Raw genomic sequence first — 26,659 nt, forward strand, 5'->3', positions numbered from 1 at the left:
AAAGTGGTGTAGGAGCACCTCAGCTACAGGAAGTTCATATAAAATCTATATGAGCGCTAATATTTTAATTAATTCACAAAGTCTAGAATTATATTGTTGAAAACATTTGTATTGCACAATCTGCAAGATCATAATGTGCTAAATATAGTTTAAAATCTTTTGTAACTGAAGGAATCAGAACAATCGTGTAACCGATAGAAATTTAAACAGTGATTTGTAGCTGTCCAAATTAATTATAAAGGGCATGGCCAATAGAGAGAAATCAGATAGAGTGCACAGGAAAGAGGAAAATCTAAAAGTTATATTAGAGACCCTCTAGCCAACAAGGTTAGAGGTTTTGAAATAGAAAAATTTATAAAACTTCATTTTCTTTATAGTGTTCATGTTTGTGCCAGTTCTATGATACTCTAATTTTGGTTGCTTCTCCAAATCGATTTTCTATTTGTTTGCAATCAAATTTTATTTTGGATAGGTTGATAAAATCGATTCAGTCCAAGTTCTATATCATCAAAAAAGGATTTAAATTTCATATATCTTATAGAGTGGTATAAGTTATGCATTTCAACGTTTCAAATTGGATCAAAAAAATATGAATAAATCCAAATCTAATCAACTCAAAGCATTCTTATTGTGCATAAAAACCGATTCATGGTTTACAATTCTTTAGTGCAGATTTTGTTCTTCAAAATCTGAAATTTCATGGACACAATTTAATAGCTTCAATGAATCAATGATTATTTCCGAATGAATGCAAAAAAATAAATTGTTTGGCAATATCTTAATAAAGTCTTGGGTTTAATAACATTGGTTTGTGCAGACTTGGAGCAGCAAATTTAGATTGTAAGAATGAGATTAATGACCAATTCTAATAGGAATAAAATTTCTAATTTAAGAATTTAATTTGAGAATAAATTAATGGGTATGGTTTAAGAGTGGAAATTGAGTTTCATAGAATATTTTCATATTAAAATGTGGGATGAAAATGGTTTGGACTAGAAACTAAAGTATAGCTTTTGATTGCTCCACAATGAAGATTTGAGTTTCAGAAAATTTCTGATTTTCTTTTTAATTGATTTTGTAGAAGGAAGATACAATTATTAAGGGGCGGGGGTCTTAGTTCGGTTGGCTAAATCTTCCCTATTGCAGAGGGTTGGTCACGGGTTCTAGTCTCCCCCGTCCCTGTGGTACCGGGGGGGTGTGCTGCACCCGATTCTTACAGTCTAATAAAATAAAAATAAAAAGCAATTACTAAGGAGCGATAAGAAATGAAGCATCATACAGAATAATAAAGAGCAATAACCAAACCTTCTATGACAATATTTATGCAAACTTTCTATATTTATCTTTTACAAGAAAGTTGATCATTTGACTCATTGCTCCACTACATCGAACGGCTTAAACATCACACACTAAGGCTTGATTCCTAGTGCAAAAGTGTTAAATAGTCAAAGTTTGACTTACTTTTTCAGACTTAATTTCTTCCTTAGTGTGTGATGTTTAAGGCTGGCCCAACTACATGAAGCTATCGAAGTCTGCGGTTATTCAAAGGATGTAAATGCGGATACAGAAAAAGTAACCAGCTGCAACTATCAAATCATTTGTTGAAAATGTTTTGGTGCTCAAGGACAAGGAGATTAGGAAGTTCTATGGTGAAAAAATCCACTTCACTCGCATCGAATTGGCATGGATAGTGGTGAGCCCGGATGTGTGATTCATTTTTTAATTTCTTGCTAATTTTTTATCATGAAGCACCCATGCTGCAGAATTTTAAAGAAATGAAGTGAAATCATTCTCATGGAAGTATGATGTGGTTTTCGATGTCCCTTATCAGAATCCCACAAGGGATGGGCTTATGAGTGATATACTTCTATTTGAAAACCAAATCCCTCTCTGGGTTTTGAAGGATATCCTCCAAGTTCAGATGGGTTTTGAAGGAGAATATTTCTTTCAAGGAGGGTGCATGCAATTGTGAGGGGAAGGATGAAGCAATAAGATATTGTAATGATTGCTAATGCAATTTTGCCATATGAAAACTTACTCTCCCATGCCCTCCACAGACTAAAATTTGCATTCTCTTTCAGAAAGAAGAGGTGCTCATAGATCACATGAAGTGAGTTTTTGAATAAATAAATTGTATATTGTCGATTGGAGTACAATGTCGTGTCGGTGATGTTATTGGATATGCATTTTTGGTCTGCAAGCACTGGAATGACTTTTCATCCACAACTATGATTCTCTACACTCTTAAATCGCGGTATGTGAAAGAAAGAAGACTGTAATTATTGGCATTCGGTAAGGACTTAAATTTCGTAGAGTTTTAAAATTGCGGATTCCTTCCTTTGAATTTGAGGTGCATTCTAGAGAACTTGGAGTGCATAGTTTGAATGTCATGTTTGATTTTCCACCTCCTCATGCAAGACAGTCAGTAACAGGAGTTTTTTTAATTCATTTCGTTTGCACTACAATTGGCAGTGTCGTGTTCACCAAGGATTGGAAGTCCTATAAAAAAGGAACAAACAAAGATATATATATATATACACACACACTCTTTTTCATGATGTTTGAATGAGTAGGAAATTTATTGCAATTATGAGTTAATATTTAAATTTATGATATTTTGTAGTTTTGATGTCGAGATAGATGCCCTCTTCTTTGTCCTATAAACCATCAATTTTAGGTTTCTTCTTGCAATGATAGTTGAAAAAGGGTGGCCTCTAATGGAAGCCTAAAAAATGTGGAGCAACTCAAATAATTACTAATAATTCTACTAATATTTTCTTATAATATGACACTAGTAATTGTAACTTTAGAATTAATAAAATATATGTGTTTGTAAATGAACTAGAAAAAAAAAACTGAAACTAAAAGATAGAAATGGTGCTAAAAAGATGAAGTAAAGACAATCAAAGGCTTCCATGATAATGAAAAAGCAAATGGAATATCTTTTACGCCATCAACAATACTATAAAATAGGAAAATGTGTGGTTTTGTGAATGTTCCTATAGCTTAAACATAGCTTGCAACAATGAGTGGGGTTAAAGATAATTTTTGTTATAATATGACACTAGTAACTATAACTTTAGAATTAATAAAATATATGTGTTTGTAAATGAACTAGTAACAAAAAAATGAAAGTAAAAGATAGAAATGGTGCTAAAAAGATGAAGTAAAGACAATTAAAGGCTTCCATGATAATGAAAAAGCAAATGGAATATCTTACTCCATCAACAATACTATAAAATACAAACCAAAATGAGTTACAACACAAAATGTGTGGTTTTGTGAATGTTCCTATAGCTTAAACATAGCTTGCAACAATGAGTGGGGTGTAAAGATAATTTTTTATTCAAAAATAATGTCAACTATCACCAATCAAAAATTGTATGGATTATCAAAATAAAATAGACATTTTTTTGCACATATAGCCATGTAGATCAAAAAGTGTTTTTTAATAAGAGTTTACATATATTCCCATTTTTAAAACCAAAGTAAAAAAATATAATATCAAATTTTAAAATATTTCACAAATTTATAACTTGATTTAAAAGTTTAAAATAAAAAAATTAATTATATTCAAAGTTGTAAAATATAAGGAATAGCTTTTACCTAGTAATTAATTTTTTAATCTTAGCCAATTAAAATTTAATATTATTTATACAATACTCATACTTAATTATTTATAAAATAAGCCTATAAGATAATTAAGATACACCAAAAAAATATTGTAAATCATTTATTTTGTCATTTTTTCATAATCTTACTTTTTCTACTTTGATTATTTTACACCCCCTTCTTGAGGCTTAATGTACATTTTTAGCATTTCCTTCTAACAAAATATGGACATTGGTTGCATTTTTATATTTCAAAAATAATTTTATTTAACTCTCTTTTATTTCATCCAATAACTTCAAAATTTTGGGCAAAAAGTATGGCACTTGCTCAAATTTCCTTCTCATGGTGTCTAAAATAAGAGCATAACCATAGTTATTAATGTCATGTGGAAGGCTAAAATTAATCAATGAGGTGTCAAATTTTCAAAATAAAATCTAGGTAAGAAAACTAAGAAGAAAAACATAGAATTTGTAAAAATAAAATTTCATCTCCAATATTCAATAATTACAATATGCATAAAAAACATTATGCATACAATAATAAACTGCCAATTAAAACAAGATATTCAGTGAAGAACAAGAAGTTAAGAATAACTATCAAAGTTGAATTATTATTGTATGAATCCTTCATTAATGATAATCAAATTGTAATCATCCTCCATGCAAACAATCACGTGCCATTCAAATTGAAAGCAAAATAAAGCATCATCATCCACAAATTTCAAAATCATACCAGAGTTAGAAAGTTGGAGTTAATGAGAGTGAGATTAGCGTTAAAACATGTACTAACACGAGGTTCTTAAAAGTACAATATAAAGTAAGTTTAAAAAAATATTATTTGTTGAAATTAGATTATCAAAACAAACGAGATTATAAAATTTCCACATTGTGCAAACACGCTATCAAAAGCTCATACCAAAGAATCCATTAATGTAATCTTACAAGCTACAAAATGTGACCTTTCCAAATAATTTGATACCTATGTACATTCTCAGTGATTCAAATGCTTTTTAGGGTTTAGTAGGAGCGACTAAAAGATTTCATAGGTTTATGATCTTATAAGTAATCAACCTAATACATCCAATGTTTTTTCAAACGTGTGAAACCTAAACAACTAATATAATTCAAATTTACTTGAAACAAGTACATTTACATAGCTATGAGTAACATTCTTTTATCAATATTGAGATCAAAACGTACAATGAGAACCACATTTCCTAACAAGGCTAGTAAAGAAATTAAAATTTACTATGCTAATGTTGTCCAAAAATAGAAAAAATTATATAGTTACAAAGGTGAGAAGACAAATGAGGTTATGGTGGCAATTTTAGAGATACCCACTTGATCATTGATATATTTTTAGAGTTTTTAGCCCTCTTTTGAAGTCATAACGTGTATGGATTCCTATTTATGTACACATGCAACTCTTAGATATACAATAGACACAATGAAAAATAAACCAATATTTTTAATAATCTTAAATAATTAAAATTATCATATAACATTTAATAGCAATATGGACCTTTATAGGGTATATATACCTTTGAGAGCAATTCACAAGACTTATCACATAGACAACAATATTTCACCAACAATGTGACACTCCAACACAAATTGACTTTCGTCGCATGTTCCAAAACAACACATTGTATTTTTGAATAAAGTGCATTTGACCAATCAAAGCACCTTTACTCTATAAACAATTTAGTGGGGAAATAAATGATAATGATGTTGATTCACTTCGAAAAGAACTCTTTCTATGTAGAGGCCAACAAACAATGTTAACAACAAACCTCTTGATTCAAACAGGTCTTGTAAATGGATCACTTGGGGAGGTGGTATATATTGTGTACACACCTAGTTGTAAACCCCTAGAACTACCTCTATAAGTGGTTGTTTAATTTGAGAATTACAATGGCCCACTTTGGAATTAAGATCACCAAAACATTAACCTATGACACATATATCCCTAGGTAATCATAGAAAAATACCACTATCCATGTCATCAACACTCACCATACATAAATCTCAAGATTGACACTTCAAAAAACAACAATTGTTATTGGTTCAAAACTTAAATCACTAGAAAACCTTCATTTAGGACAACTATTCCTTTGTATTGCCTTTATTAAATGTCATTTTATTTTATTTTAAATTTTTTTAAAAAAATTAATTCCTTTTTTTCTTAGATGATATTTTATTTTATTTTAAATTTGACAATTTTTAGATTTAACTCTTTTTTTGATGTTGTTGGAATTACAATTTGAGATGGTAAAAGTGTAATATTCTTATTAATTATAAAATTATAAAATTATAATTGTTTCGTATTTATGTAGTTAGATTTTAGTTTGTTGTTTGATTTATTAAATCATTTTTTGTTGTTTAATATCTAAACTAATTTTTTTAATTTCTATTATCATTTTCAACCAATTAGAAGTATTTTCTATAGTTTGTCATTTACTTTCAGTGGAAGTCAACTTTTTTATAATAGTATCTTTATTGAATGTCACTTTATTTCATTATAAATTTAATGATTTTTAGATTTAACTTATAAAAAGCATTTTTCCTTACTTCAATAGTTAGATTTTATTAGGTTGTTTAATTTATTAATTTTTTTGTTTAAATTTTTAATTATAACTTTCAAATCACATTCCATAATCTATTATCATAATGAGAAAGAAGATTAGTTTAGAAAGGGAAAATAAATTGCGAAAATGAAAACACAAAAAAATTCAAAAAATATTAAATATTAAATTAAGAAATATTAAATTTAAAATTTTAAAAAAAAACATAATTTATAATTTAAAATAAAAAATAAAAAATCATCAAAATCAAATACAATAAACTAAACCAGCACATGCACTATTACATTTTCAAAGCCTTCTCATAAGCCAAAAGGCATTTGCAAAGGCTATACGCCAATTCACAAAACCTTCAATATATATGATTTGATATTATTCAAAGTCTGTCACTAGATCAAAATGCACTTTTATTAATTAATCATAAATTTACATATAAAGGGTAATTTGTTAAAAAATACAAATAAATTGATTACGCAGGTGTATTTTGGCCCCTCCATAGCCAAAATCGCTTTTGAAATTCTAACTCAGAAAAATTTGAAAAGTTTTTCTAACCCACTCAAATTAAGACTAGGGACTCCTATTTTGGTGGAAAATAATCTTTTAGCCTCCAAGGAAAAATCCCAAACAGCCCTCATGAAAACCCCTGAAGGATGGCAAATTGATTAGAAGTAATCGTAAATAATTAGAATGTGAATGTTATGGCCTGTCCCAAAGGATTATGGCAGCAAGGCCGCATTACCCAGGGCCATAGAATATAACCTTCTACCACTTGGAGGCGCTCATTTTTCTTCCGAAGAAAACAAGAAAACTGCCATCTACAAGCGGATATTTTCTGTGTGACGTTCACGAAGGAATATACGACACATAAACAGTCGCTCCAGGCCGTGAGGACAGCAATGTCCCCGTCACATACAATTTTATTGCAAACCCTTTGTAAACACTAGGCAAAGGCAATTACATCTTGCAGTCGACGTTCGCCGTTGTCCAGATACCAAAAAACAATCCAGGCATACTTTCATAAACCAGATCAATCAAAAGAAGACAGAATATTACTAACAGTTAGAATGGATCAGGTAATCTGGCTTAATCTCCGAAGAGAAAGTGCAGCATATTAGAATCAATGTCGATCATTTGGGGAAAGAATCCTCATTTCCATCCATACACAACAAAAAAGGCAATTTCGAAATATAAAGAGCAAACAAATAGACATAATGTACAGAGGGCAAACAGAATTACTCATCGAGACGAGCAACAAAACATCTCCAGCAAGGATCTAGATCGCTTCTTACATTGCAGCGCCAAACATTTGCTTGATGTTACTAAATGTTACACCTGCTCCTTCTAGAGAAGGATTTAGGGTTTTCGAGTTAATGGCTAGGGTTTCATTCTAAAGAAGGATTTAGGGTCTTCTGGTCACTGGCTAGGGTTTTGGTTTAGCGACGGCGAAAATACATACGAAATCACTCTTTAGGTTTATAGGAGGTACAAGAGATATGTATACAACAAATTAAGATAAAGTATTCATATATTAGTGTTATTGAAAATAATAATAATAGGCAAATTAGGTAAGATTACTTGAGACTAAAAAATATTTTTAATATTGCTGACAAAAATAATAATAATAACAGACAAATTAAGTAATAGGTTAATTACTTTTATTTGATGTTTTTATTTTTTATTTATTTATCAAGTTTTGTGACAAGTTTATTTATTATAAGTCCTTGCCTATAAATAGGCAGGAAACTAATGTTTTCATTAGAACCATGCAATTAATTGACATGATAAATAAATAGAATGCATAATTCTAAAATTTAGTTAAAGTTTGGCTGATCTAATATTTTTAATATCAATGTTTGAATATAGTTCTATTTTTCTATAACATGCTAATCGTGGCTGTCCTACATTAAAAAAAATCACTTATTTACTAAAAAGCTTACCAAATGAGATAACTACAAACTAACTTAAAAGATTTCATTTTTTTTAAATTTAACTTTGATAAATATTTTTTAATATAAAGATATTTATTTACTTTGATTGAAAATAAATAGATAATTTTATTTATAGATTTTTTTAATTCATTTGACAAATACATTTTATTGTATAATCATATTTATTCTTATTTATTAAAGATTTATTTTATTGACACTTTCAAAAAAATTGTAGTTCTATTAATATTAATTATAGAACTTATTATTATTATATATGCTTATAAACATTAACAAACACTGAAATTCAAACTTATATAAATTAAATATAAAGAAAAATGTTATTGCAATAAAATGTGTCAAAAATTATATAAGAAAATGGTTGAGTTTCGAGTATGATAGGTGAAACAATAGCTCTTATTGAGCTGGAGTCCCTGCCTTTTGGAATTGTGTGTCATAATTGACACAACTTGTATATGTTTGTATATAGTAAATGAAACAATGAAACAACCTGTATAGAAAATGACCTTATCCTTTTGAGTGTTGAATGTTGGAAATTTTTGGTCTATGGTTGTCAATAAGAGATAAAGAATTTACACAATTATAGGCTTTGTTCTTATTACGGTCACTGATGCAAATGCAAATGTGCTAAAATTGCCATCCACTTCCCTAACAAAGAATTGACATGTTGAATGTTGTTGTAATACCTAGTTGAATGACAATCCAATGACAACCAATATGACGTCAACTCTTGCTCACTAGTGAGTCTCCCTCCCCTATTTTTTCACAAAAACTTCCTTGCCCTCTAATGCATCATAATCCAATTGAGTAGTAATAGTTATTAGTATCAATAGATTAAAAACATTACCCTACCATGAACCACTTGTAGATATTATGATATTGCTATCAAAATTTCACTATGTAGTTTTTGAGTGAAAATGACTCGAAGTTTCATGAGTAGTGATGACATTAGATCTAGGTGATGCTCCCAAAGATGAAACAACACCCATCCCAGTTGTACTCTAACTTGAGCATGCTTAACTACTAAATTCCCTCCACCTTCACCAAAATGTCATATGAGTTTAACTCAAAAGCTACCATATGAGTTTGACTCAAAATCTTGATAACAATTTCACAATTTGACTTGTGAAGGAAAATAGCTCCTACTCAAAATCCTGATAACAATTTCACAATTTGACTTAAGAAGTAAAATAACTCCTTATCATTTGAAGTCATTACTTATTCCTATCAAAATCTTAACGAAACAACCTCCACCAATGCCTCACTCCAAAACACACAAAAGACCCCAAAAACTCCATGTGCACCAGAAATCAAACTTCAACATTTTCCAAACCTTCTGTCAAAACATCTGTTGTCTCACTGCTATCAAACTTCTCCATATTCAGAACCTTCTTCAAAAACAATTTCTATGATAATCCTTTTGTCTTTGTCTGCTGCAGTAGAACCTAATCTGATCTCGCTGGATCAAGACATCAATTGATAAAACAGACTTCATCACACCAATGCCCCTAACATTAAACAAAAAGAACCTCATTGACTACAGGAAAAGGCATAGCTTACTTTTCAATCTCAATTTGTTCTATCCAGAACTCAATGAATAAGCATGACAGAGATAGTTTAACCTAGCTAATTTCGTTCTCCTTTCTTCTTTTGCCCTAATTTGACATGATTGCTTTCTGTTGAAGGTCATTCCAAGGTTCTCGTTTATGTTCATCCAACCCCACCAGCCAATCCCCTAACGTCACACTCTTTATGCTGCTCCGACTCATCTATGTTGCCACTAGAATCCGAACCCCATCAAAAGAACTTCCCAAATTTCTCGTCGTAGAGATTAGTACATTCCTTGAGTGCTGAGTGCTGTTTCAAATTGGTTAGACATACGATCTCCAGTAAGTCCCTAATCTACATCCTGATCCTTCACACAAATTAGGTTTCTGGATGAATCTCTCTCTCTCAGAGACAACGATTCCTTCTCTGCAATCACCTCAACGTCCATCTCATCAACAATTAGCCTTCAGCGATCTTCGATCCGTGAAAAAACTTACGCAAAACATTTGAATCCAAATTCAACATTCCAAGGGCATCATGAAAGCCATAGTTCCATCAAAAACATCTCTCATTTACCATCTCCACGGATATCACATGCTTTACCTTTGGAACGTATGGAAATTTTCCCTATCCACTACCTCCGCAGATTTCACAGATTAACCCATTCAATGCTGTCCTTTAGCAACAAATTTCACCCCATTGCAGGCATGAGCCTTCAAAAAATATCACTGTTCCCACACATTTAGCTCCTTCTAAGTATTTTATTGAATTTATATCATTTGTCACTTCGAATAACTTATTACTATTTTTAATTATTTATATCTTTTCACTTAATCCCTTCAATAATATGTTGCATCTCAATTTTGCATTTAGTAATTTCTATCTTCAAATTTCTATCTAATGTCTATATCAAAAATTAGAAAAGAAAATCAGAAATTATCTCATGGAGATCATTAAAAAGCATTCCTCCGTAAGTTAAAAACAGTTTTAAAAAAAATTTAAAAAAAAAAAAATTAGCACTTCCTGTTAGTTTGAACTTTGTCGTTCGATTAGTTGCTAGTTCAAAAACCTTTTGTACTTTCTCATGTTTAGTTTTATTGTTACTTAAATTTCGCTGGCCGCTATTTTACTAATATTAGATTTTATTTTTACTATTATTCATTTTTGTTGTTACGTTTGCATTTTGCATATTACCCATGGAACAATTTAAATTTACTCTGATTTTAAGACATTTATTAATAATAAATTAAGAATCAAGAACAAATGACGATTTTATTTTTGTTGCTTGGCTGAACTGTTATAATTGTTTTTCACTAACAATAGATTGTTGATATTTTTATTTACTTTCATTAGATATCATGTATATTGGTATTACTCGAAGTCTGACAAGCGGCAAGGGGGCGAGATATCGAAAAGCACACTACTGATAGACAATAAAAATCAGGCAAACAATTGATTGCCACAAGTTGAAATTAAAAAACATTGCAAATTAATTAGAAGTAATCGAAAATAATCAGAATGTGAATGTTATGGCCTGTCCCAAAGGATTATAGCAGCAACGCCGCATTACCCAGGGCCATAGAATATACCCTTCTACCACTTGGAGGCGCTTATCTTTCTTCCGAGGAAGATGAGAAAATTGCCGTGTACAAGCGGATATTTACTGTGTGACGTTCACGAAGGAATATACGACACATAAACAGTCGCTCCAGGCCGTGAGGAAAAATATCCCCGTCACATATTTTTTTGTTGCAAACCCTAAACAGAATCGGCTAACAAGTTAAAATAATATATTTTAATAATGTTCTGTTTGTTCTGAAATCATCTTTTTAATTATATGTTGATATTTTGATATGCAAATAGCCCTCAAACTTAAGATAAAAGAGCAATGAATTATTAAACTCTGAACTAATAAATAAAATTTTGATTTAAATATTTATATTATCTATGTTCATCATTAATTTTGCAAAAACTATACTACAGATTTTATTTTCACTTTTAAAAATAAAACTTAAGATAAAAGAGTAATAAATTACTAAACTCGTGAACTAATAAAGAAAATTTTGATTTAAATATTTATATTATCTATGTTCATCATTAGTTTTGCAAAAACTATCCTACAGATTTTATTTTCACTTTTAAAAAATAAACATAATTTACGTTACATTTTATTAAAAAATAATTCTATTTTTAATAACAATTGAATAAATTATTAAAATATATTTATTGAAAACAAAAAAAATACTTTTATAGTATGCTCCTTGTGTTTTGGTTATTATTATTACACTACAATTTTGCTACTAAGATAATTATATCTTTCAACATAAATAATAAATTGATCTGTAATTGACCGTCCTCCATAATCAAATTTCTATTCATTTTAGTGTTTAGATAAAAAAATATACAAGTAACACATTTAATTTGAGTTTATTAATTCTAGAATATTCAATACATCAAGACTCTTGAAGATAATCAATATTTATTATTATATATTATGATTCTGATATGTTGTGCTATTACATTCAACCCTTTGCTCCCATTGTAAAATCCCAGTATTCAGTGTGACGTTTTATTACTCAAGGATATGGTAAGGGTAACGTAAGATTGTTTTGTCACTTTTGTTGATTGTTTTGCCAATTTTAATTGAAGTTTGAAGCTGATGTTAACTGAGACATTACGCTTGAAAAATTGTTCACTTCCATTTCCACTCGCTCAAAATGATAAAAAATAACAAAATTCTGTTAAAACATTGAAGTAAAATGAATCTGGACTCCAGCTTACAATAATGAGTCGCAAACTCAATATTTCCTCTCAAATATTCGACAGGATACTTTATCTTGAATCACCTTGCAAACTGCATGCCATGACAGACCTGATTATTCTCTGTTGTTAAAGAATATTGTCATACTGCTCCCGATGATACTCATGTTACAATCCTCTCCCAATGTGCTTGGCGCAACAAGCTTAAAATCTAAATATACTATAGAAGGCAATTTGTCATAAGAAAAAATCTAAGGGAAAACAGATACGTTACAACACAGCACCTTGTGCTGGAATTAGTACACATGTTATCGTCTGTCTAGCTAGGCTTGTTTCTAGCAGCAATATTTCTTCTACTCAGTTTTCTGATTTGCACTTTGCTACTTGCAACTAGCAGAAAAAGAATTTATTCCACTCATCAACTTGTCTTTCATTACCATATATAATGGCAATTTCACCTACAGCTCTTCAGCTTTTTGTTCTTATTAGAGTTGTACTCTTCTGCCCTACAGAGAGAGGAAAACAAGTGAACAAGAAGATCAACATACGGTGCAATGTCCAGAAAAAAATCGTTGCACTCATCTTGTCTTTCATTGCCATAAATAATGGCAATTTCACCTACGGCTCTTCAGCTTTTTGTTCTTATTAGACTTGTACTCTTCAGTCCTACGGAGAGAGGAAAACAAGTGAACACCAAGGTCAACATACGGTGCAATGTCCAGAAAAAATATCATTTATATGCCCCTCCTATTTTACAAGAGCATTCAATATCCAATTTTGTAAGAACTTGGTTTTATGTGATGCTATTTTAAAACTTGAACTTACCGGCCATCTATGATACACCCAACAGGGCCTTTTTCATATGGAAATTGGTCGCTCTCTAACTGGTCCGACTCCAAAGCTGTCTTATACAAGATTGCTGGAAGCCACAAGTATAAGGTGCATAATTATTTTTTTGTAAGGCTAAAAGAAATTATATGTATAGAGAAACTTAATGTATAACCTGCTATTGCATTAAATCGGCCTTGAAACGCACATTGCTTACCATTTTTGTGGACAGTTTCCCTTTGTTGCTCACACTGGGGGGATTGCCTACACTCTTCAACATCACATTTAGAAGCCTGATCGTTGGATCTCCCAGCACAAGTTCCACTAAACAGTCTGTCCACATTGTGTATGGGGTCCCTTCCCTTGCCCACACCATTTTGTGCATGAATCTGTCTAGAACTAGTTTGAGCACTACCAGGGAGCAAATGGGATTCCAAGTGAGTTTTCTCAATTATACCAAATGCAGAGCCAATTTGGGCAGATGAAATAATTGACTCCTGGTTTTGCCTGAGCTCACAAGAATTATGAAAGCAATTTTCACTCGACATTATGTGTTGCACAGTAATTTCAGATCCTCTTTCATCTATTGGATTCTGCAAAAGAGCTGTATCAGGGGCAGATCTAACAGATCTGTCAGATGAAGTACTACAAAGCAAGTTATTGTATTTGAGATGAGATTGTTTCTTCCTTTTAAAGGATCTCTTCTTTCTAGATATACCAAGAGCTGTATGAAGTAGGAAGCGCCTTGATAATGACATGGCAAAATTTGAATACCCAACGAATCTCTGAAATTTAAATCTTTTCTCCTGCAAATGACTGTTTGAATCCTGCTTTTGCAGTGAATTGTTGCTCTCCTTGACCGTTTTAGATAAATCCAAAATTTTGTTCTTCTCAAGTGGTAGTCCAAAATTTTCCTTTAAGGGCAAAGCACCAACAATTCCATTGCTCTGCAAAGAAAAAAGACCAAATTGAAGATACGATTAAAAAGTTACCAAGTAACCTAAAAATTACAATGAGACCTGATATGGAATCACTCACTGATAAAAGTCAAAGAATAAGATCAAGTATATCCATATTGGACTAGAAAAGCAACACAAGGCATTACCAGCACATCTCCTGATATTGAAGCCTGAGCATCATTGCCCTCTGCAACAGTCACATGATGGCTCATATGAGCTTCCCTGGGAATCTTAGAAACCTGGGGCACTTCAGCAGAACCAGCAACATATTTATCACCATTCATCAAGTAATCCACAGCCAAGTATCCATTACTATGTGCATGGTCAATCATATCATCATTACCCAAGCTTTTCACATTCTCAACCTGATTATCAGCAATAGCTTTCCCCAAATGTGTAGAAGCCTTCTCTTCATTATCAGCTCTCTCATTCAGCAAATCCTTACCCATCTTACAGTTAACATAACTGACAGGATCATTTGTACAGGAACTTACTACGATTGTAGTACCTTTTGGCTCACCATCATTTTCCAACATATCTGAGTTTGAAACCAAAGGAAGCTCTGGTAAAGAATGAAGAACCATAACATGTTTACCATTGGAAGATTCTAATTTAGTGTTCTGCCCGGCTTCTGCACCTTTACAAGCAGAATAGCCGTCTAACACGGTTTCCTTCCTTAGTACTGCATCCTCCTTAGATGAGACTGTTGTGCCCTTAATATTGAAAGAAGATGACAAATTTGAAATCGACTGCACCGAAACAGATGGAAGGCTCTCCTTTCTAAAAGTGGCATTCAATGATGTTGATTTACTATGCTTGAGCTCATTGCCTTGATGCTTTGAATTAACTGATGGCTGATTTATTGTCTGTTTATCACGTACATAGAACAGCATGTAAGCCTTCTGCTGTAACACGACTTGCTCACTCACCTTATAGACCTGCAATTCATATCAAATGGATAAGATCTTATTATATTTAAAATTTAAAACATGTGTACCATGTAACATGAAGCACATGCCTGCTATCATAAAAATGACATCCAAATGCACCATGGCCCATGATAGCAGATTTGGTATCCACGTGGCTTTCAATGGAAAACTATGAACAATAAGGAATTGTGATGAAATTTGATTGCGTCCTATGACTAATGAAGAGCAGAAAAAAATTGTTTACTTAACCTCATTAAAATTCAGCCCAACACCTTTTACAAATGACCAGTGAAAAGAGCAAATCCATACCCTATTATCATCTAAAGCATGCCAGTTGCCAGTTGATGTACGAATGAAGCAGAAATAATGACCACATTGTGTGCTCCAGCCAGCATGCACCAGGACACCATAGAGTGTATAATTGAAATTTCCTTCCTAAAAATGAATATAAACAAGAAAATACTGCTTAGACAAGTTCAACTGAGACAACTTAATATTTTCTGCACAGATCAGAATTAATTACAGAATTCTCAGATAGGTATCTTGTTTACCTGTTGACCACTAACAAAGGGCTTCATATTTAATGTGCGCCCAAACTCAACTTTCTTATTTATTTTCCCTCCCATTGGATTGAAACGCTTGAGATGAATAGCAAGAACATGTGGAACCTTATCCACAGTGAACTGTTTTACAGCCTGAACTTTTACCTTACACTTTTCGCATTGATATACTTTATCTCCTCCTCCTAGAAGTTCTACTGCAGTAAAATGGGAAAGCATCTTCAACAAAGAATCCGATTGAGAAATTTCCAGACTCAAATCTAAGAAAGGTTCATATGTATTTGAGCAATGTGAACATCGTCTGCATTTGACCTGTAGACCAAATTTCAACCACAATTTTCAAAAGAAGCTTCCAACGAACGATGTCTGCAGGCAGTTTGCAATAGTATACAAGTAGTATTCAGTTTCTCAAAGAAGCTAGTCTTATATAGTTGCTTATTAGCAGCCTGGAAGCTTTACCTGGCTCCTGAGGCGGCCACCAAAAATTTTATGTACAAGGCTTTTTTCATATGCACTTGGAGACTCACTCACTGTCCCTGAAGGCAGTGAACATCTGTGCATGGATTCCATAAGCATTACCATGTACTCATGAGCATCTTCTTGTCTGGATATGCGGAAGCTGCGAGATATGTCTGACTCCATGTCAAGGACTACAATGCTTCATAAATGCAGACTTTGCTTCTAAAAAATGGGAATGATCAATCATCTCAAGTAAAAGAAATTCAGCAATAGACATTTTAGCCAATGTAGTTTAGTGATTTTAACTTCTAAGGGAAAACCAAAATGTCAAAATATGGATACAGCGAAGATTATTCACAAGATGAGAAGGTGCCAAAATCTTGCCACTTGATGACAGGGCGTTCATTACATGATTTTGTATCGCACACATGGCACAGAATCCAGAGGCACGACCTTCACATATGAAAAAAAAATGAATGTAAGTATGAAATAGTAAATACAATAGATTGTCCATGGAAAAGCCTCAACAGAAACAATAAAAATTGTAAACAATACATTATACAATCGACTCGTATATTTGTGAGCCAAAAATTTTGCAACAATAACAGACAAGTGAATACATGATGTGACAAACACAATTGAATGAGCCAATGCTCAATAGAATAAAGTTGTATTTTTACAGAATTATGCACTAATAAGACATATACAGAGTCCTGGCGCATGCTAACTAGAGCATCTATTAAACTGGTTCTTACAAATCCAATTTTCATAAAACGTCACTTCTTGACCTTAGCCATCAACGTTCACACATTAAAGAGTTGCTGTAAAGCAACAGCCAAACAGAATATGGTAACCCAGATGCTTTAGGACATCTAAAATTCAACTAAAATTTGTAACTATATTTTGGGAAAACAGTGCAACTATATTTGATTCTATTTCAAATTTGTATTTCACCACCTTTTAACCTTCATATTCCTCCCCAACAAAGCTTGTAACAGCATTGCACTTCACCGTCTTGAACCTGTCCCCCTTTTGTAAATTGGAACCATGTTGAAGCTGGCCCTTCTTTGTTTATTTTTATTGCTTGTCCTACATTTTTAGGCTCTGTATTTACCCAGTGTTTAGAAGCACTCAAACATTTTCCTCATACAAGTCTCCTCTTTCTCTGAATTAAGACTGAACTTTAAACAGAGTTGTCCCTGGTCCTCTTGAACCTGTCCCATTTTGCTAGTTCACACCATGTTAGCGCTGGTCGCGCAAGTTCACACCATATTAGCACTGGTCCTTATTTGTTTATTTTGATTGCCTATCCTACATTTTTTTGGATAGAAACATCTCTTCATACACATGCTGACATCTCTGCCTTTATATAGCAGATTATAAAGATATGAGTAAGCATGCATCTAAACTAGAAAAAGTTTAATTTGGCTAAGCAGCCACATGCAGGGGGATCCCATCCATCAAATTCACCCGGGTGTTGGACCTGGCCCAACTGCACCTCAGGGGATTTGAACCTTCGAGGATGGCTTTATCTACCTCATATCATCATCCTTGCCAATTGTGGCCAACTGATTTAAGCACTCAATAATTTTCCTCATATGAGTCTCATCTTTCTCTGAATACAGACCGAACTTTAGACACCATTACCCTTAACTCACCAGGAAGTAACTGCCATTGATGTGCTGTAGTTGTCTGTCTGTTGAAAACATTCAACTCTGTCTTGTATGATGGCTCTTGATCTGGAATTACTGCCCAAGGTGTTACCATCTTGCCACCCAAATGCTGCTAAAGATAACAGACAATTTTATTTTAATTGAGAAATAGATTCATTCATATGTTAGTTTCTTAATCCGACCTCAGCTACAAATTTATGAAGATGAATTTGAATTTGTCTACTAGAAATGCTGCTCCCCTCAGCCGGCCCACCCTATTATCAAGTGATCTTGCAGAGGCTGAATCTTTATGGATGAGTATGGCATCCATTTCTTTCCTCTGTTGATTAAATGAGCTGAAGATAACCTTTGACCAAACTGGAATGTATGCCAATCATTGCCCTCCTATGATGTCTTTATGCATATAACATGGATCAATTAGGTTACATGGCCAGCTCCTAAAATAGCTTACATTTGGTATCTAGTGGGCCAAATGTGTTACAATTTGGATTTATCAGATAGAGGCTACATATAGAGTCGTGCGTAAATTGTAATTATAAAGCAATGTAACACCAGTACTGGGGTACGTCGGGATGGCAGGACGAGTTTTTGGGACGGGGGAAGATGGGCCTCATTTTCGAGACGGCCAAGGGATGGCGGCAAGGGGAGGACGAGGCAGGGAAGGGTGTTGTATAGTATACATATAGAACTTGAAATGATTGTTACGAAATGATGCTGAGTAGAACAAACAAAATTAAAATACTTGAACATAACAAAATTGCAACATGAACTAGAACCATTGAACATTCAATGTAGTAACATATTACATACCCAATAGTAGCATTCAAAAATCAAAAATCAAATAGAAATCCAAGTCCCGATTCCAGTGGCAGCATGGTTGCGGAAAGGCGGAGGTGGAGATACTTGAGTACGTAAGTACCAAGTGCGGGGATGTCTTGGGGACAGGTACTCCGAGTTTGGGAGGGGGGTGCAAGACCCCGTGTAACACTATTATAAAGCCATCACAAACAAAATTTGGTTTTTTGGGCTCTCATAGAAGGAAATACTTCGGTATCATTCCTTCTATAAGAAGCATTGAGCAGTGTAACTTGGCCTCAACAGTTTCTTCTCTTCAGAAAATTTTCAAAATTAGGAATTGCTACCCACCATACTCTCTTGTGTTGAATTATAGTGGTTTTGCTTTGCATATATTTTATTAACATCCTTGGATGTCAACAGCCTATAAGGCTATTCTCATATCAAAATTATAAATTCAACTTTGGCTTTGTAGTTTATTATGTCTTCTGTTGTCCTTTACAAGGTATGGACTTAAGTTAAATTTTGCAACTTAGCCACAAGAAGCCTTTTGATTTGATTTTCTGCAAAGGCGTGACCATTTCTTTATTCTCATATCTTGAACAAATGAGGACAAAGACTTCTGAGTTGTATAGAGAATTTCTTTAAGTATCAAAAATATTACTAGACTTGTAAAACTTAATATGCATGGCTAAGGTTTCAACAGAAGAACTATGCCCAGGTCTGTATTTAAATACATATATCCAAGCCACTAGCAAATGAAAAAGACATCTCATTATCGAAGGTCCATTTCACACAAAGACCTGGATGTGAACATTTATCACACTGCCACACCTGTCATTGGCCACAAATTAGTGGCACTTAAAAATATATTGTTCAAATCAAGACTGTCAACATCTAAGGGGGAGCAGAGAAACGATAGAACCATATCTTACATGGAGACCTAAGCAGCAGAGAGAGGAGCGACACAATAACATGTTTCTGCAGCTCAAGCAGAACTTGATAATCTAATAACAGTCAATTTAACTCATGAAGGATATAGAGGTTAGACAATAGAAATCAAGATATAATTGAACTAATGATGAACAGTTTTCTTAGATGGTAGAATGCACATAAACCAAAGGCAGGAGGAAGTCTAAGAAGTTTTGGCTAGCAAAATTTGGAATTAGGAGTAAAACTAGCTTTGAGACTCCATAAAGAACATAATCAGTGATAGAGCAAGTTGCTTGCATCAAAATACCTGGGCAGTATCAGCACATTTATTGGATTTTTGGCCTTGGCATTCCCTCAAGAACAACACATCTTGAGCTTTGTAAGCATATCCAGGGATATCATTATTCAGAATATCAATTGAGTGGGAGCGAAGAGGGAAGGGTATGCCTGCAAAGTGAATATCAATTGAGTAGGAACCAAGAGGGAAGAGTGTGCCCCCAAAGTCTTTGTGATTACTGAAGTCGGAAGGCCTCTTTCAAGCATAGAAGAGCTCTTGAGTGTAAGATAGCTATCAATCCCTCTTACTGCGAATACAACTTCCAACCACAATTCAGATTATAAAGCAGAATGGCCTTAGCATTATGGAGATACGCCACTAATAGCTTCCTCAAAGATGAATCACAAAGCAAATTATTCATAAGAAGGTCTAATGTAGACATATTTTCTACCTGACAGAAGAAGACTATCTTTAAATGGACTAAGAATTCCACAGAAGACTACAAAGTCAAGGTCGCTTATGACAGCATTATCAACAACCCTCGAATGCCTGATTGGCCTACATTTAGATTTGGGTTCAGGCATAACCTTACCAAGGTCAATTCCTTTGCCTTGCAAAGATTCTAACAAGTAATAAACTTTAGAAGCAAAATTGATTTGTTCCTCCAAGATGTTTTTTGTGTCCAGGAAGAGAAAAAAAAATGACTGCCCATCTCATCCACTTGTATGCACTAATCCCAGATGAATACCGCTTAGTAATTGGGAAATTGTGATGCTTGGATCTGAGAAAACATTATGAAACTGGCCTTTGCTTCATGGCCTTGCCTTAGCAAGCAGCTGGAAAACCTTTGATATCAGTTATATCAAATCGCTAAAATAGTTGTTCTTGTCATAGTAGCATTCCATTTATGATACTGATAAAGAAAGGCACAAATGTAAATGGAATTCACTTACTTGAATCTTAGATAGGAAAAACTTGACAAAATTTATGAACTATATACAAATACAGAGAAACATAAATTTCTTATTTCATGTCAAACACTGTGTATAGAGAGTAAAGAAGACGTCGAAATAAATCAGCTATAACTTTGTTGAAGAAGGTTAATATATAAAACAAATAGATGGCCCGGAAATAGTCCAGTGCTCCATCATAAAGCATGACCTGCTATTTTATCAGCAACCTCAGCCTAAACACTTATTGATATAACTTCCCCTGATACCTCCGCTTACTTTAAGCCTGAAGAAAAAAATGTCCATTCTCTCTTTGCACTGTGTTTTTCTGCCTCAGTGTAGAAATGTTTCCCTTGATACCTCCGCTTACTTTAAGCTTAAAGAAACAATTATTCATGCTTTCTTTGCGCTGTGGGGTTTACTGCCTCGGTGTAGAAATGTGCCAAACGAAGGCAAATGCGTATACTTTGCTTATTTAATTTCTGAGATTTTCATCATGTGATTTATGGAGGAGGCATCAATGACAGCTACATCGATCTAGAAAAAGTACCATACCGAACCAACATACCATCATCACCAAAAAAAATACAAAACCAAATACATTTCATTGCAGCCTTTAACTTTTGAATATTTCTACATTCATGTTCTAATTGGATCGATCATTGGCAAAAAAGGTGAAAATGCAAGCTCGAAATATTACTGATCATGGCTTGTGGAAAATCATTGCAAGCTTTCTGTATTTGATGTTGATTTATATTCTTAAAACCCAGAAACTACAGGAACACCATCCCACTGGTTCTCTCATTATCAACATCGGCAAAAATCCCACAGATTACAATTAATTCTTCAGCCCCTGATATATATTGTCAAGAATTACAGATTACAGATCCAAAAGGGAAACAGACAATCCAAGAAATGCATGCATACAAGGTGTATGAAAAGAAACAAATTGAACAGGAAAATCAAGGAAATAACTTACAAGAAATCTTGTGTCTGCCGCTTTGCAAGTAGGCGGCGAGGGGTTCTGTGTAAGTAAGACATTGTAGAACCGAATTCAAAAAACAGGTATTGCCGAGGTTGGCCAAGCCGGCACCCTGCAGATTTGTTGAAAACATTAACACTTCACTGAAAACATTTCCAAACAAAACCAATGATGTGCACACAACTTACAATTTTCTTCAACCCAAATCCCATTGCCTGATCCGGATCGAAGCCGCTGCTTTCTGTGGCACGACATGGTCCTTTCCTCTTCCGTGTCTTTTCATTTTGATCATCCATGGATTCAACTACTGGTTTTTTCCTTCGTTTGCAGCCGCCAAGCCTAACGCCCTTAAACCCTAATAATTTCTATCTCTACACTTTCGTAATTCAATTCCTTATTTGGGTGATATTTATCACAGACTTAACTAGACATTATGCGTCGCTATGGCCTTCTATTATTGATCTCTCTCTATATATAGGTAGACATGTTATCTATCTTAGAACGAGAGCCATAGGTAATGTGTACCAACATAAGGAAGTGGTTCCATGAAGGTGGTTCCATGAAGGGGGAATTCATGGTTTTATAATGAGGGAAGGGAGGGAATAATATAGGTCTTGTGATAAAGAGGTAAAATTTGTATTCTATTTTGTTATCCAAATTTTTTTTTTATGGGTTTAAAAAAATTGTTTAAATTTATTTTTGGTTGACAAATTGTAATTAGAAATAATGAAAAAAAATTAATTAATTTTGTAGTATTTATTGGTCTTATAAAATTATCAGATTGTGATTTTTTTAATAAAATTTGAATAATAAATTTTATAATAGTAAAAAGATCTTACATTTTTTTAATATTGTATTCTAAAGAAATTTTAGTAGTTCTGTCATAGAACCTAGTCTAGTACGCCTTATAGAGGCAAATGTTTGGACATGTTTTAGATAATTTATGCTTTTGAAACTTTTCATAACAAGGCTAAAATGATGAAAATGTTTGTATTTATTATTAGTTTGCATCCATTAAGATGCTAAAATAAAATTAGTTTAACCAATGAAACTCAAGAATTTATAAAATTATAAAGTTTGTTATAGAGTTTGTAATTGTTAATGTTAATGTAGTTTCAGTTGAATAAAACACACTGGAGATATTTGTATATATATTAAATACTTTGTGTATGTGTGTGTGTAAGTTATCATACTCTTAATCATGACAATTGGCAAATGTTATTGATACTTAGTGTGAGTTAAAGAGACATGTCTCTACGACAACATGCCTCTGAAAACCATATACATATGCTTTGAGAAGATAACTTGAAACACACAAAAATATAATAGTCTTATTACAAGTTACGACAAATGACAAAATAATCCTACTTTAATATGGTATTAAAGCAAGTTTCAAACTTCTGAATATCTGAATAGTTTGGTTATCTCTTGAATTGAATGACCCATAATAAAATAGGGTTGAAACATTTCAAGAAGTACCTCCTTTTCTTAATTTTTCTATTAGGAGTTTCACACTCCTATATGGTCAAGGCAAAAGCTTTATTTCAATCTCATACTGCTATTAGTTCTTGTCATGCCATGGTAGAGAACTAATGCGGGGGGCTAGCACATAAATTGTGATTAATCTTTTGTTCAACAGGCAATAACATTTGTTTGTTAGTTTCACAGGTATGGTAATGTGCAATCTCCTCAATGAAAAGATGCTTGATATTTATCGGATCCCATACTAACTTTAGCGTTGTCACATTTTTCTGGTGAGCTTTGTAGGGTTAGGTAGATTTCTATGCAAAAGAAGGCATGAAAGTCAAAATGACAATGTTGGGAATAAGTATCATTTCATAGGTGAGAACATCTAATGTATTGACAAGAGGCCATCAAAAATCATATTCATCAGCCCTACTTTTTTCAGAGGTCGCTTAGGTTATTATTAGTGCACATGGGATTAGCGGATGGCTTCCTTGCATGTTTTCGCTTCATGCAGGTAAGCATGCTAAGTTCTATAAGCATTGCTCATTGATTTAAGTGACATGCCATTAAACTACAATAAAAGAAACATTAGGCTAAAACTTGTTAATCGTTGCCTTGGTTTTTTCTTTGGTACTTGTTTATTGAATGTCTTACAAAATATAAAGGTGCATGAGACTACATAGACTACATCTCAAAAGGAAGATTTAGGGTATCTTGTATGGTTTTGCAAGGTATGGAATGAATGACATACCTCACACCCCATAGTGATTAAAAAAAATAAAGACAGTGCTCTATTCTCTTCATATTATGGTTTTCTATCTGGGTGCCTCTTTGAATCTAGGGTATTCATTTTCCCTCGTTCCTGATTTGCCTTTATTTTTCTAAGATGGTGTTTTAAAATCATTTAACCCTATTGTTTCTTATTAACCTAATTATTTCTGCAAAAATAGTTGCAACATTTTTTTCTTCTCTTTGCCCATTGCCTGGATAGATCTTGACATAGATGTTTATGTACTTATTAATTGCAATCAAAGCTTTCTAAATCCTTGTTCACCAAATGTGAAGAAAAACATATTTTTAAAATACCATTAAAATTTATACTTGTAGACCACATATTAACCATAAACAAATCGAAGGTGCAGTTTCCAACCTCGCATCATGAGTCAACTTGGCTTTTGTCAGTTTGGGTCTCAAAGTTATAATTCAATTGTTGGTATTTTTTATGAGTCACTCTAATTTTAAAATTCATAAATATGTAAAATAATCAAATGCTTTGTATGTATATCTATCCAATATTGTAAGTAAATCCTTACATCCTGTTACATAATGTCTTTTGAACATAATCTAGTAAATCCTTATATATTTTCTATGTTTAGACCTCATCAATGATTGTAGCACATTTTGTGTATATACCTATGTAATGTTGTGAGGACTTTTACATACTCTGTATGTACAACTACCAGAGGTTGTATTCATCTTGTTTCTAAACATATAAAGAAAAAAAAATACAATGCCCAAAAATTGTTCCCCCCAATTTTGACAGTAGGGATTTTTTATTCTTTCTCAATCTTGCTTCATAAGTCTTGCTCAATAATTGTACAGGTAATTCTCTTGTGCTCTTGTAATAATATGATTTTTTTGTGTGCGGGTCCACATAGAGTATTTGACTTGCTTAAATGGTGTAAAACTATTTTCATTTGAACTCATTTGCATTTCTTTTGTGGGGCATTGATCAGAAGATGGTCTGGGAAATTAATTTTGAGCTAGGTGGGAAAATATAGGCAATTAGTGTCATATCTATATATCTTAGACACAAACCTCTACAACTTCACCATACATTATTTGTAAGATACACACAACACAATGATCTATTTTGTAATGATGCCTTTATTAAACCACAAATTCCAAAAAAATTATTATAAATCTTTGTCATAGCACCATCAAAATTTCCAGTAACTTAGTATGCTATATAGCTTGTCTCCATATCTAACCGCATAAAAATATGTGTTATACCATTATAATATTTTTGCAAAAATGTTTACTAGTTTTTAAGGTGTCTATTTGGTCTGCTTTTATTTTTTTCTAATGTTTATGAGGGTCGCACAAGGTAAGGTAAAATGATAGTTTAGTCTCATATTATCTTTGTGTAATTCAAATTATCTTTCAAAGGGACTGATGGATTAAAACTATTTTCAAATTGTTTCTTTAAATGAAGAGATGGATTGTGACAATAATACCAGCATTTATAACTGATAAGAAAAGTATTGCAAATTTTGGAGAGCAAATGCCATGGGTAGAGCTAGACAGCTCGATGAAGTGGGTTCATCCCACATTTTCCTCACATCAAAAGATTCTTCCTATTTCACCAACCAAGTGCTTCATCCCAATCGTATTTTTTTATTATTACATACCACTTGTCTATTTATCTTAATTCTTATTTATATAGTGAATACATGAGTTGGTACTTTGTCGTAACAAAATAAATTTCTTTTTCTATGACCATGACATTATCGTGGTTTTAGGTAGAGCTATTATGACTGCATGAGTTGTTACTTTAACCTAATGAAGTGTAGCAAAAAAGCTTCATTCTATGGTATAATAGGTCAACCATTTTGTTTGAATTTTAGCTAATCATACACACTCTTATATATAGAGTTCTATAATTTTATAATTTTGAATGCCTTGTTTCTCTTAATGGATCCATATTCTAGGATTAGAAATTATACACACCAATTTCTGGTCTTTGCTTGTTTAAATTTTTTAGGCACCCAACAAGCCTCAATTGGGTTCTAAAGTTCTCAAAATTCTTGATTCTTTGAAAGAGTATATTGTCAAACTTCTTTTGAGTTTCCAACCTTTGTGGAAGCTTGAAGTGGTTCAACACTACTTACTCTATGTTTTATGATTAGATCCTTGATAGCCATGGCATTTCGTAATGGGATCTCATTGACATTAAACTGTTGGAATCCTACATTACTTTTGACTTCATGAAGTATGTGGGTACATCATTTTACTGTAATATATATTTTTAGTCAGCAAACTTTAAAGTTAGTAGCATGATCTTAGTCTTATCTTTCACATCATATTTTTAAATAATTGAACGTTGGTGAATAGAATAAATCAAAAAATATACCTTAGTTCCATCAATTATATCCAATTAATTGAACTATGATTCTTACTACTTATTATATTCATTTTTTATTCCATCTATGGAGTATGTCTTCCGAAGATATCAAGATCACAATCCTAGCCTCATTTCATAGATTTGGAGTTCTTTGACTTTGTAGCATAAGTCTCTCCATAATATGTATGCTCATTTATTGTACCACCACCACCACCCCTAGTTTATCCTATTTGATTTATATGTTGAAAGGTGTAGACTAATGAAACTATGGATCCC

The 26,659-nt window shown here is 32.8% G+C and overlaps 1 protein-coding gene, 1 long non-coding RNA gene and 1 other non-coding gene across 4 annotated transcripts; all 3 read right to left on the reverse strand.

The window, feature by feature from the left end:
- Window positions 1-6,583: 6,583 nt before the first annotated feature.
- Window positions 6,584-7,669, reverse strand: LOC149562281 (uncharacterized). The gene is made up of 2 exons (XR_016363490.1): window positions 7,430-7,669; window positions 6,584-7,205 (listed from the first exon to the last, which is right to left on the reverse strand). It is a non-coding gene; the product is annotated as an uncharacterized LOC149562281 (long non-coding RNA).
- Window positions 7,258-7,349, reverse strand: LOC149562282 (small nucleolar RNA Z103). Its single transcript, XR_016364297.1, has one exon. It is a non-coding gene; the product is annotated as a small nucleolar RNA Z103 (small nucleolar RNA).
- Window positions 7,670-12,367: 4,698 nt separating the features above from the next.
- LOC149562283 (uncharacterized) lies at window positions 12,368-22,175 on the reverse strand. Of its 2 annotated transcripts, XM_089825808.1 has the most exons (10): window positions 21,981-22,175; window positions 21,790-21,904; window positions 16,525-16,635; window positions 16,183-16,355; window positions 15,715-16,035; window positions 15,473-15,598; window positions 14,381-15,172; window positions 13,493-14,222; window positions 13,273-13,366; window positions 12,368-13,113 (listed from the first exon to the last, which is right to left on the reverse strand). In XM_089825808.1, exons 1-10 carry the CDS (start codon window positions 22,086-22,088, stop codon window positions 13,062-13,064), a joined length of 2,622 nt encoding a protein of 873 aa, XP_089681934.1. In that variant the 5' UTR covers window positions 22,089-22,175; the 3' UTR covers window positions 12,368-13,061. The 2 variants fall into 2 exon arrangements, with proteins under 2 accessions (XP_089681934.1, XP_089681935.1); XM_089825809.1 differs by lacking the exons at window positions 21,790-21,904; window positions 21,981-22,175 and adding an exon at window positions 21,511-21,628.
- Window positions 22,176-26,659: the final 4,484 nt, after the last annotated feature.

The sequence above is a fragment of the Cupressus sempervirens genome, chromosome 4 (genome assembly GCF_028749045.1).
Source record: "Cupressus sempervirens isolate cs-2001-9-10 chromosome 4, ASM2874904v1, whole genome shotgun sequence".
NCBI classification, from domain to species: domain Eukaryota; kingdom Viridiplantae; phylum Streptophyta; class Pinopsida; order Cupressales; family Cupressaceae; genus Cupressus; species Cupressus sempervirens.

Bases quoted from the DNA above. Each gene is read 5' to 3' on its own strand.
- LOC149562283 (XM_089825808.1), bottom strand. From the start codon at position 22,088: ATGGATGATCAAAATGAAAAGACACGGAAGAGGAAAGGACCATGTCGT. The intron at 16,356-16,524 runs GTATCCATATTT...ACATGGAGTCAG, and splicing joins TCTTGTGAATAATCTTCGCT to ACATATCTCGCAGCTTCCGC. The intron at 15,173-15,472 runs GTATGGATTTGC...TATGAATTGCAG, and splicing joins ATGCTTTAGATGATAATAGG to GTCTATAAGGTGAGTGAGCA.